Below are 13238 nucleotides of genomic sequence, written 5' to 3'. Positions count from 1 at the left end.
AAAAAAAAGAAATATGCAACGTCTGCAATTTCAGTTTAAAAATAATTTTTATCTCCAACACAAAAAATATTTGTTATACGGGCGGGGAAATTCGCTTCTTTATTTTGGAATTTCCTGAAAACAACTTTCGCTAATAATTTGCTAATATTAATTTGTTAAAAATGCAAATAAACATGAAATCCCATCAGATAATTAGATGGCAAAAAAAAATAAGAGAAGAGGGAGAAGACCTGTCAACGAGACGGCAAAGTGCAATTGCCATCAAGAGTTTTATTGAATTGTCAAGTTTGTATATATATATGTATATATATATAGATAGACATGTATGTATGTGTGGCCTTTCCTTAGTTAAAGTTGCTGTTGCCGGTGCTGCCAATTACTGGCCGCTGTTACCTCTGTTGTTTGGCAATTTTCAGATACTTTTTCTTCAATTACGTATACGACCCGGTTGCTTAGCCTTTTTCTTTGCTTTTCTTTTGGTTTGGTTTTTGGTTTTTTTTTTTTTTTTTGTTGTTGTTGTCTTATGTCGCATGTAATTAGTCACGATGTTGGCAGCGAGACATACTGCAGGCCAGACTCCAGTCACCAGCAACATTACCGCTCTCTTCGGCAACTGCAACTCCATTTCCAATTCCAGCTCACTAACTGATGTCGCCTGGTCCCTCTGCTCTTCTGGGTTTTGGTTGTTGGTTTTTTGTGTGACTTTGGGTGCCATTCGCTGTGCTCGATTCTCGATTCTCGCCTTTGTTGTTTGCCGTTCTCTCTTTTCTCTCTGTGTGCAATTGCGGAAGTGTGAATTGCCAACTTCTTCGTCTTCACTAGTCTCGACCAGTTTCCAAGACTCTCTTTTGCCCGGTCAGGCATAATTAGGCCAATTAGCTGGCAAACTGCTCATAAATTACACAAATTTTCTTTCCTTAAGCAATTTAATGCATTTTATAGACAAAGACAGAGCTAGAGAGGAAGAGAGAAATAGATCGATCCAGAGACATCTGGATAGTTACCAGTAAATACAGCAGATGGAAGCTCTCTAGTCATCATTTAACATATTCATTAGAAGTTTAACGCTCCGCCACCAGCAATAACAACAGCAACAAGAACCACAGCGAGCAACTAATTTCTAGACACATGCCGAGCGGCTCAATAATAGAGTATTAATCAAAACACAGTTAATTTTAAATTGGAAAAAATTGTTGCCTGTTGTATATAATGTTGGATAACCAGTTTACCCCCTGCAATCCGTTGCTCCACCCATTCCCCCTCCCACCACTCACTCACACACACACACACACACTACCTCTTAAGCACAACTTCTGCAAACTCATTACGTAGAAGAAACAAAATATTTCACAGAGTTTCAGAGAGTTTTTCTGTGAGCACTTTTAAAAAACTTGAATTGCTGCGTAACGTTGCCGCCGCCAACAACCGCCATAACAACAACAACAACTACAAGAAGAGTTTTTTAAAAAACAGTTTCTGTTTTTTTTTTTTTTTTTTTGGGAATATATTTTTTGATGTGCTTGCCTCGCACTTGAGACTTGAACATATCGCGCACTTGAATCTGTTTCTGTTACGCAAATGTGCGTAATGCTTATAAATATGGATGGATACATGCACATATACATATACATGATTATATACACAACTTGGTATACAGATACAAATTTTATGTTGTGTACACATAATGTCCAAGAGACGCTTGCCAGAAACGTCAACTTGGCATAAGCCCACATGGCAAAACGGTTTTAATGTTTCGTCAGCTCTTTGAAGGCGCGCTCGCGCGTGGGCCTTGGTAGGAACTTGGAGCCTACCTTCTAGGCCTTTGAAGTGCATGACCCAAGTGCCTACCAAGTGGACGACAAAAGCAAAAACCAAACACAAGAAAACAAAAAAAAATATGAGAGAAACAAATAAAGTTACACAAAATGTTGGCCCATAAAGTTTTGCTTTTTGGGAGGCAGGCAAAAGTTGGTTACGCTTTACGGTAAATGAATCACAGTTTATCCAACTTGGGTAATAGATCAAGTGCCCAGGCGAAGCCACGAAGGGAACGAGGCAAACAGAGATTTCCTGAGGATCTGTCATTTAAAGCTTGAAATCGTTAAACCGATAGAGTTTTCAGTTTTAAACAAAATATGTTGTTAAGAAGGGCAAGAGACCACCATTATTAGTCATTAGTTTTTGATCATTAAGTTTCTTTCTGGCTCATAAAAAGTCATTTATAGTTATGTTTATGCTCATTCTATAATAAAAAATAAAATTTCTTAGCATTTAATGCCCTAATATACGGTTTGATGATTTGGAGTAAGGGTAGATTGAATTTTATGGGCAAGATCAATTTGAGAATCTGAGCTAATGATCTGTTGAATCTAACGATTGCAACCAGACAAGTTCAATGCACTGCCAAGAACTCTTTCCAATTGTCGTTAATTGAAACTCATGTTCATCATGAGGATGCCCCATTGCGAAATGCCTTTCATTGCGCTACAACTCTCTTTCTCTTTTCAATTGTCACAGCTATGGAGTGTGTGTTCTCAGTCAATCAGAGTACTCAAGTCCATCAGTCCATCAGGCCAATTGCAACAGTCTATCAGTCAGTTCAGCAGTCAGTCAGTCAGTCATTGAGGCGTCGATGAACAATTAATCCTTTAAGTAAGTAGCTAAAGAAAAGTCAAGTTACTCCAATGATCGCAACATAAATTCAATTTACGCTCTCGCCGCTGTCACACAATTTGCAATCAAAGAGCCAAAACGGGCCTCACGGATCTTGGGGACTGGGGAGAGGGGAGACATGTTGGGTAATTTGGAGAATTTATGACTAGCATTATGGCCACACTACTGGTTCACTTCGGTTGCTCTTGTAAATGTATCTATGAGTACTCAGTATGTTCATGTGCGTGTATCTGTCTGTCTGTGTGTGTGTGTGTAATTCTTTCGAATGGCCGCCCCAAAAGCTGAAACCAGTTTCATTATTTTACACACACATACACAATTTAGATACTTTTTTTATGCTTATTTATGCAACGCGTTTTAGCTTTCTGATTACTCACGCTTGAGCTGACCAAGAATCAAGAATCCGTTCGTTCTATGTCTCCTCTGTGTGCTCATGAATTTTCCAGCTCCCTGAGCTTCACTGAACTCCTCAAAATAAGTCACTGGAACTGGTAGCCAACAAGACAGTGAGACAGAGACTGTTGATTCCACATTCAAGTGGTAAGAAAAAGCAGCCACAAAAAAGAAAAATAAAAAAAAATTAGAGATGCCAATTATATAAATAGTCAGACAGACGTCCAACCAAGTCCGCATCCGAATCCGAATCTAAATCCAAATCCCAATCCCGCCTCGCTTGTCGGTGGTGGTAAATTGTCAAAACTGTTAGCTTGAGTGGCTCAATGTGCTCTTGGCCAGTTTACCAGTTTGACAGGCCGCCGAAGCCGCTGAAGCCGCCGCCGCCGTCGTCAAAGGTGCGGTCTATGTACCTCTGCGGCTTTAATACAGTTACCGAACAGAGAGGCTCTGTGCCTCTGTTTCAGTTCATTTCAATTCAATCCCTGCCTAGTTTTAAATTGGATTTTTGTAGTTGCAGTTCGCCCCACTCTCAATCTAAGCTCCAGTCGCCTTGGCTGTTTTTTGCCTAAATGTCAAATGCCATTGTTTTTTTTTCTCTTGTTTTGTTTTTTGGGTGGATCCAACCGGCCAGCAATATGGTAAGTACATATAGATTTCTATAAAGGCGTTGCTTTAATTGCAAAAAAAAAAACCATGTCAAAATGTTAAAGTTGAGACTTGAGAAAGCAAAACAAACAGAATGCCAACAATTATTCAGCCAAGGAAACGTGCGTGCAACTCAATTGAAGCAAATGGGGCAAAAGGAGAATGCCAATGGGTAAGAAAATCACATCATTTGCATACACCGAAAGAAAGAAATTAGAATTTTCCCCATGTAATGAGTTTATGAGAATAAAAATCACAATTGAATTACCTGGAATTATGAACTTGGTATTTAGTATGAGAGAAAGTAAGTATTTACCAAATATGAAAGGTAAATATCTCAAAAGTAGGAGAATCGAATGGAAGTTGATTATTTGAGGTAATCTCAAAATTTTAATTAAAAATGCATTAATATTGACACAAACACTTAATGATTAATTCCCCTTAATTTAAGTAGATATTATTGTTTGGAATTCATTGATGAGAATCAATTAACACGCCTTTTAATAAAGTTGACCCAAAAATTTCAAACACATGTATTCAGAATCTTCAGGAGACAAACTACTTCGCAACTCGGATCTCCTGAAATTCTGTCTTTCAGAAGATAGAAGATAGATGATAGAAGACATACTTGCGGTTGTACTAGATTTAGTTTTAGTCTTCATCCGCAAGTATGTCTTCTATCATCTATCTCTTGAAAACAGAATTTCAGGAGATCCGAGCAAGTATGCCTTCTATCTTAAAATATCCACTGAAAATGAAAGACATAAACTTAGAAAGATGATTATTATGTGTTGAGAAATTATATGTCAGCCCTACTAATCCAATTGTGATACTTATCAGGTATTTACATATATATTAAAATCAGATAAGAATGAAAATCATTTAATCCTAGATAAGTTTGCGGCATATAGATACCAAAAACATGGTTAAATTTTATTCAAATGAATGTCAGTTTATAAAACAATATTTTTAGCCAAGTTTGGGCATTAGAAAAGTAACTAGAAACAGTCAGAAAGAAACAAAAATGGTAAACTTTTATATGAATACATCCGTTCTTATTAGATTAGCTTCCAGCTAAGTTTTCCTTTACTTTTTTTTCCTCTGTGCTTGAGATCATCATTCCATCTAAATTCAATTAAGTTGTCGGGAAATTGGACTCAAGCTACGTGTTTTTGGTCTTCTACATCTCTCTCTCTCTCCCTCTCTCTCACTTACTAACTCTTTCCCCCTGACATGGAACTTGGCCTGGACTTTTGCAATGCAAATAAATCATCATGTCGATGCATTTTGAGTTTAGTACGTGATACCTTCGTGTCTGCCAGGGCCTGGTTCTTGACTCTCGATTCTTGATTCTCTTGGTTCTGGCAATGGCCAATTACATATTTGTCTTGGGCCTGACTTTCCACAATGTTCGTGTGGCTGCTCTAGTTTTCTAGTCCTCCTTTCCCGCCCCATCGGCCAAAAACTACATACTATAAGTAAGTAGAAGAGGTATTACCGTGCGATAATACCGCAATTCATCATTATTATATTGTTGTACTTGTTCTTGTTCGTTTCTGTGTTCTGTTTTTTCTTTTTTTGTTTTGTTTAATGAAAGGGTTCCGCTGGTTTTTTTTATCTTTTACTTTTTTTGATATATTGGCATGAAAAACATGAGGAAAAAATTGGAAATGCTTGACGGAAACGTTAGCTTAGCGGTGTTTTCTTACTAGCTTTTTAGATATGTATTCTAGCATGTAGTACGAGAACATTGCATGTTTTGGACGAGGGCGTGGCATGGCTGCCTCAATTAGGCGTTAACGGCCACAACTAGATACTCAACTCATTAGCCTAAGTTAAATCCATAAGTCAAATTATAGCAATTGTAAACGCAAAAGAAAAGATCCAAATGCAAATGCATTAGATTTTAACCAGTGATCATTAGGAGAAGGAAAGGAATGCCTAATGCGATAAAGTCGAATTTACAACAACAAATTTAATGCAACAAAGGAAAGAGACAGAGATAGAGAAAGAGAGAGAGAGAGAGACGGAGAGGTAGATAAATAGAACCCAGCCCAAAAATGGAGCTGTGCCAAAACAATGGCTCGGTCCATTGCGTTTTACTTGGGATATGTGTGTGGGTGTGTTAAGCTTAACCCATTATGGCGCCTAACGTACAAGACATGACCAACTGCATCAAGACGAAGAGAGCGGAAGAGGGGGGTAAAGGTAGATGAAGACTGGTCCTGGTAGTTGCTGATGGTGGCTGATGCTGGGCCCTGACTTTAGCGAATGATTGCATCACGAAGAACAAATTTAAACTGCGATTATTCTCCTTTCCCTTCCTCTCTCACTCAAGAGAGAGTGAGAGAGATGGAGGAGATGCTGCCTGTCAGTTCTTTGAAGCTGTCCACTTTTGGGGGCTGGCAATTTTCTATAAATGCTGCTAAATGCCCGAGCTGCCTGAGATGAAGCCGGATTTATGGAGGCCTGTACCTAAGCCGCCTATGATTAAGTTTACAGACCTGAAAATTATAGTTTTCCTTTTAGAACATTTTTATGTCGCTTTAATTGATGCCGGATGCAACACACATACACAGCGACAGCTATAGAGATAGAGAGAGAGAGAGAGAGAGCGAGAAATGAGGGCCAGTTATGAAAAAGACAGATGAGTCTATGACATGCAGTGAAGTAAAATTCCAATGCAATGCAATCCAGCTCGTTAGCAACATGTTGCCAACACTCACGCAACCTTGGCTCGTAAACGCCTTCAACAAACATTTACTGTCACACTATAAATGCAAATTGTAACAATTGCACTTGTAAAATAAATATTGTGATTGTAAAAATTACTTTTGATTTATTTGCTTTAATTATACACATACACACACGTATGTGTTTATCCCCATATAAGCTGGCAAATCGAGCGGCAAATGTATGCAATTTAATGCGATTTGTTTAGCAAGTTGCCCCCAAACATATTTTTTCGCGCCTTTTATATTGTCGTCGGCAAACTTTTCTACATACATATGTGTACGTATCCATCAGTTGAGTCAATCAGTCTGTCTGTCTGGCTATCCCTCTCTCTGTCGCTATGTCTCTGTTTAATGCTCGACTGGCTTAACATGTAAATTAATTAAATGTGTCTCTCCCTCTGTCGGTCTTCTGGTGTGCTTTTTGTTGTGCACATGCAACCGACTGTGGCCAACAAATTGCCTTGTGGTTTTGCTTTAAACAACAACCACAACAACAGGAGCAACATGTTGCATACAAATTGCAGCAACATTGCTCTGACATTTGCTACGAACTTTTGTTTTGCTAAAGTTTTTGGGAATTAGCCTAATTTGTGGGGTGCTAAAAAGTCAGTCAAAAATTGCAATCTTAGCTTATTACAGAAGTTGCGAAAGATTTGAAGGATTTGGGGATGGGTTCATACATTAATTTGTATAACTTTTAAAAGGCTTTACTTAATTTATATAATTTATGACTTATGATATATAAATAATTACACTTAAATAGAAAAGAGCGAATGGTTAAAGTATATAAAACATTAACTATTCAATACTCCAAACAACAAAACTTTCATATAAGTCCATATAGATAGTAGCAATAGCAGGAATTTAGTTTGCATATTAAAGACTAATGTTTATCCTAAGTTTTCAAGGCCTACCATTTATTTATCTTTCCAAATGAGAATTTCTTTTGTTCTATCTACACATTAGAAAAGTAAAGTATTTACTTGGATAATGACAAAGTGCTTTACATTAATGAATTACAATATTTGCTATGACGTATTCTAGTTAATTATAATGAAATATTTCATTAAACATACAATTATCAAGTATACTCATATATAACTTTTTACTACTTGATCATATGAATTATTAAAAAGGCGAGTCCACTGCATTCCACAAGGCCTTGAGGAAAAGTACTTATCTTTGAATAGAGATTAAAAGTAACGATAACATCAATTTATACAATGCAAAGTGCTTAATAACTCAACGATTTTCTTTTGGATCTTTTCGTGTGTAAACCTTTTTTGTTCCCTTCCCAACTCAACGCGTAGCTCTCAATGTGTTATCAATCGACGGGAAAAGCCATCGAAACCTGAACCCATTCAACCCATTCCCCTCTTCCAAACTTCTCCCTCCCCTAACCATTCTAAGCTCCTGAACCACCTGATGTATGGCAATTAACTCGGTGGAACTGACTCTGGACAACGAGTTGAATTTATTGATTGCATTTCGTGCTCATAGTCATATCTGCGATGTACTCCGGACTTGTGCCCCAATTTCCATTGCAACAAGAGGCGTGGCTCACTAATAAGGCGGCGGACTCTAATTGGAGTAAATTATGTTTACACATTTGGCCGTGCAATTGGGTCAAATGTATGACTCTCTGTGTGAGTGTGAGTATGTGGATGTTTGTGTTTGGAGTGCTGATATGAAATGCATTTCGTTAGTTGATTTTTACATAATTAAGAATGTTGAATGCAACTAAAGAAACAGGGAGAGACGAGTGCAGCGGTTGGGGGACGGACCGTGTGTGAGGTCTTTGTGTGTGTGTGTAATTTTCTCCAGTTTTATCTTCCATTTAGATTTCCTTTTCGGTTTTCTAGAATATTTAATTAGTTCTCGGTGTTTAATATTTATGTGGAATGTTACGAAATGGTCTGAAGTAATAATTCTTAAACACTCTTCGAAAGCATAAAAATGTCAGCAAAGTTCTTTTACGTAATGGGAAAATTCATCAGGAAATCGTGGAGTTGTGAGAGCTGCATATTCTATAAATAAACTACAGATTCAACAGGTTTTTTTTTTTTATCTTTTTGCTTAAATTCTCGTGAGCGAAACGAAATATTTTGTATTACATGTATTTCGATTGATTGGCTAATGAGTCATTGAACATTGTCTCTTTGAATGCCTTTATACTCCCTCGCGGAAAAGCTGAGAGGGAAAAACCTGCCCGCTGGCAATGAGTTTCGTTGCAAACTCTCACGTATACAATGCGAGATTCCCGATCGAGTCGGTAGCCATATTGCATATTTATATATATATATATAAGTTTGTATATGTGTATATTTCTTTATGTAATTAGAATCAACAATGCCGGGGTTTTTCCAAGCTCAAGTCGAGCACTTATTGCCCCTTCCACACAATGCCTTGCCATGCGATGGGGCAAAAAAATGGGAGAGAGCTCTCCGCATAGGCAACTGGTTTTGGATTTTCGTATATATTTTTGTTGTATTTTTTTCTTTTTTGCCTCGGCGCACCCACTGAGAACATATAGAGAACCCCCCAATGGCCAGAGCCAAGAGACCAGAGCGCTGGAAACGGAGCTGCGGCATTCTAGACCGGTTATCTCAGCAATAATATCAGTCGCTCAATACGCTGCTCAGTTCAAGTTTGCGTTTGGTTCAGCATGTTGGTTTTTGCATTGATCAGTTTTATATTGAAGCTGACCAAGAGCTGATCTCCACACAACGCTAAGACGGACGAGGAAAAAAAACTAGTATATATACTAGAATAAGAAAACAATTACAAAAAAAGGAACAAGAGAACGGAGAACGGAGAACAAGTTAGCCTAAAAGATGACGTGTAAATACTGTAAGGACGGAAGCGGAGACCTACCGAATGATTGGCAAAATCTATTTAAAATTATTTATTACTTGAAATACTTCTAGCGATTCTTTTGCTAGTGGGTTATCTCATCTATGTACAGGGCGATGCCTTCTATACGGGACAAATATTTACCGGTCATCAACCCAGATTGGGGCTAAGATCCTCCTTCGATCAACCAGCGCCAGCCTCACCAGCCCCAGTTTCGGCTGGAAGACAGACACGCCGCCCTCAACAACAGCCAGTGGCGCCAGTAGCAAGACAGGACCAAGTGCCGAGAGCAGCCGCCGCAATGCCTTCAGTTCCGGCAGCAGCAGCTGCAGCTAATGACCTGCAGCGTCCAGTTGGAGGATGGGATCAACAATGGAATAATAACGTCCAACCGAATAATAATGTCCGACCGAATCAACAATATGGTCCCACTGCTAACGACTCTCCGCGTGTTCAGGGTGTAGATGCATCCGGTTCTGGAAGTGGGCCTTCTCTGCCCACTGTATCTACCAGTCCGACAAGACCGCCTGCACAAGAAAACTACATGGAGCAGTTTAGTTCCAAACTCTTCCAGCCGATTGCGGCTAGAGCTCAGCAAAAGAATATGGTGTACTCGCCAGCAATGGTTCACTCCCAATTGGCCATGCTCTATATTGTTTCTCATGGCCGGACATTCGACGAACTGAAAAAGGCGGGCATCTTTAGCGCTGACTTTACGAAAGTGTCGCAAGATTTCCTGGCATTGCTCAATCTGCAGAAATTGCAAAATGCTGAGATAATTGTGGCCAGCAAAGTATTCTACAATCCAGCATTAGGTCAACCGAATCCACAATTTCCACAATATGCCCTGACCTACTTTAATACCGAAATTGAAACCTTCAATCCTCAGGATCCCCGTAATTCAGCTAATGACATAAACGCCTGGGTGCAGGACCGTACCAGGAACACCATCAAAAAATTGATCACCCAAAGTGAAATAGATGATCAGACTCAGGCTATATTGTTGAATGCCATTTACTTTAAGGCACGCTGGGCCAACGAGTTCTCCACTCGAGACACCACGCCGGCCAAGTTCCGTATGGGTAATGGAGCTGCTATAAACGTTGCCATGATGTACAACGACGATGTGTTCGATTACGCCGAGTTGCCTGACCTGCATGCCACTGCCTTAGAGATGCCCTATGCCGGCACTCAGATATCTATGTTGATCATTTTGCCCAATCAAGTGAACGGCTTGTCGCAATTGGAACGTCAGTTGGCACGTTCAGAGTACGATTTGAATGCCATAGCAGCTCAGTTGCGTAGGGAAACGGTTACCGTCAGGATACCCAGATTCCGCATTGAGTTCGAGCAGGATATGACTGAGCCATTGCAGAGCTTGGGTGTCAAAGAGATGTTCACCAGCAATTCACAAGTGGATGCCATGCTGGACAAACGTGCAATGGTGTCGAAAATTCAGCAAAAAGCCTTCATCGATGTAAACGAGGCTGGTTCCGAGGCTTCTGCATCTTCATGTAAGTGAAATTCTTCTCCTTGCGAGACAACAAGAAACTAATATTTGGTCTCTTTTGCAGATGCCAAGTTTGTGCCTCTTTCCCTGCCCGTCAAATCGCACGAGTTCACTGCCGATCATCCATTCATTTTTGCCATTCGCTCACCCGAAGCAGTGCTCTTCATTGGACATGTGGTGCAGCCCACACAGGTGGCATAAAGTGTGTCTATTACTTATCCACATTGACTCTCATTCGTAGCCCTAAGTTATGATTAAAATAAAATAAACTTAATACTCAGACTTTTCCACACAAACAAAAACAACAAAAGTAAAAACCGAATTTCACCTACGATAACCTTTTGCTTTTGGTTTTCACTGATTATGCAGCCGCAGCTGACACGATTCCTCCCCTACAACTGCCCCACATCACATATTTTTAAATCAGTTGTGTTCAGTGCCTTTTCCAGCGAATGGTTTTGCCCAGGTTTGCAAACCCGTTTTGGGAGCCCCTCAGGGGCAACTTCTGACGCCAATTGCTTGAAATGTTGTTAATGCTAATGCAAACTTTATCGCCCGACCTGTGCCTGTAGTCACAGTTTGCCTCTGCTCCGGACATATCGACAATAAATAATAAAAAAAAAAAACTTGAAATTCTTTATAAATCATTTTTCAAAAACAACAGCAAGCCAAGAGCTTCCTCGTGTGCAATCGAATGTTGGATCAAATGGAATAGTTGAGGGGGAATGCCCAGTCCAGAGGATCAAGAGATCGAGCTATCTATTATGCCTGAGATAAGATGAGTAATTGAAATAACCCGATGAAAGGTGGGCATAATTAATTGATTTGAATTAAGAGACGGACGGTCGGTCCAAGGTTTTCTCAAACACAGCGAGAAAGATAAGAGAGAGAGAATAAGAAAGAGAACTGAAAGGGAGAGCATGCTAAATTCTCAAAATGTAAACAAGTCTTGGCCTTATCACTTGTTCCCCCAATCCCATATTCCCGCTCTCTCTCTAAAACAACCTTTCTCTCTACTTCCCTCTCTTTGCCATTGTCAGGAAAGATTTTTTTAATCTTGAGCTTTTGTATTTAGATTTTTTTTTATTATGATCATTAAAATAATGTGAAAAAACCGGCTCAATGTCGCGTGTGTAAACAATTTCCATGAATGACTTTGTTTTAGTTCTCTGTGGGATTTTTATCATCAATATTCTAAGCTTGGAATACCCCAAACTGAGAGCATGACCCAGGCCAACTATTGGAGACTACTTCTAGTTCTACGACTCGCTGTTCTAGTATCACTTAGTGCCCTACTGTCAGTCCGGGAAAGAACATGTGTAATCCAACCGTCTGCTAGTGCGGGAGTGAAGAATCTAAAATCCAATTTCAATACAAATTTACCATGAATATTCTCACAGGAATCTTTGGCCCTAATCAAGCCCTACCAAATGAGGAAGTGTGTTTAGGAAGTAATGAAATGAACTTCGCAAGACTGTTCGGTACTTACAGTTTCGATAGATTGATTTTAAGTAGCTGACCGGTAGTGACTTTGACTTATGTTATTCTATATACCAGAAGGACTAAATCCTTTCAGTTAGAGCTGATATGATATGTTCAGGTCGTGAAATGGTTAACGTAAGGAAAACGTGGTCAAATCGGACGTTTTCGCATCTTTCAAGTGATATTTAGTGCATTTTTAAAGATGGATTTTGAATTTCGAATCGACAGAGACCAGTGGCGTAGCCAGAAAATTTTTTGGGGGGTTAACATGTTTTAGGATCAAAGATATTGATTTGGCTGAATCAATTTTATAAGAAATGAACCAATTTTCGGGGGGGGTTTTATCCCCAAACCCCCCCCCCGTTACTACGCCACTGACAGAGACAAAGATTATTAATATTATGTTTGCATAGATGAATTACAAACTGGAGGTCCAGTTAATGGCCCTTCAAAGAGGGAAACTGATGTATAGGATCAACAACGGATTCAAGCAGCGGTAAGTCGCATATATTATTCAGGTATAAAAGGTTTTTCTTATTTTCTCATGTGAATGTGACTGCCAGTCTAGTCCAGACAGTATTTAGGTACAGTGGGAAATTCTTCTCAATTGTCGATTATCAAAACTTTGGTGACTTTGTCAGTGATTGGTTTTTAAGTCCAAAGCAAATTGAATATCTATTTAGGAGAAAACCTAACTTTAACCAGCTGTCTCTCTGTTTTAGCTTGGAGCTTGGAGCTAATCTTTTCCGTCGTGCTGCACCCTTGGTAATCAATCATCCGTTCTTCTGTGTCCATAGGGTATGACAAGGTTTTGCTTCTGGCTGGTCATATACATATGTAGTAAACATTGCCATCTAATCCCGAGATTCGTGTACAAATGTGTATTTAAATTCAATGTGAGTCAAACTGAAAAGGTTATCGCCTTATCAAATAAACAACGAAAT

General features: G+C 39.3%; 2 protein-coding genes across 2 annotated transcripts in view; one reads left to right on the top strand and one right to left on the bottom strand.

The window, feature by feature from the left end:
- Positions 1-13238, bottom strand: part of pk (prickle) — a 64113-nt gene that overhangs the window by 48398 nt on the left and 2477 nt on the right. The window lies entirely within an intron of this gene.
- Positions 9099-11149, top strand: nec (necrotic). Its single transcript, XM_068289312.1, has 3 exons — positions 9099-9299; positions 9377-10816; positions 10877-11149. The coding sequence occupies exons 1-3, from the start codon at positions 9284-9286 to the stop codon at positions 11011-11013; spliced, it is 1593 nt and encodes a 530-aa protein (XP_068145413.1). The 5' UTR covers positions 9099-9283; the 3' UTR covers positions 11014-11149.

Source organism: Drosophila tropicalis, unplaced genomic scaffold (genome assembly GCF_018151085.1).
Source record: "Drosophila tropicalis isolate 14030-0801.00 unplaced genomic scaffold, ASM1815108v1 contig_593, whole genome shotgun sequence".
Taxonomy (NCBI): Eukaryota; Metazoa; Arthropoda; class Insecta; order Diptera; family Drosophilidae; genus Drosophila; species Drosophila tropicalis.
The sequence above is the reverse complement of the archived record's forward strand: the minus strand, read 5'-3'. Positions and strand labels throughout refer to the sequence as shown.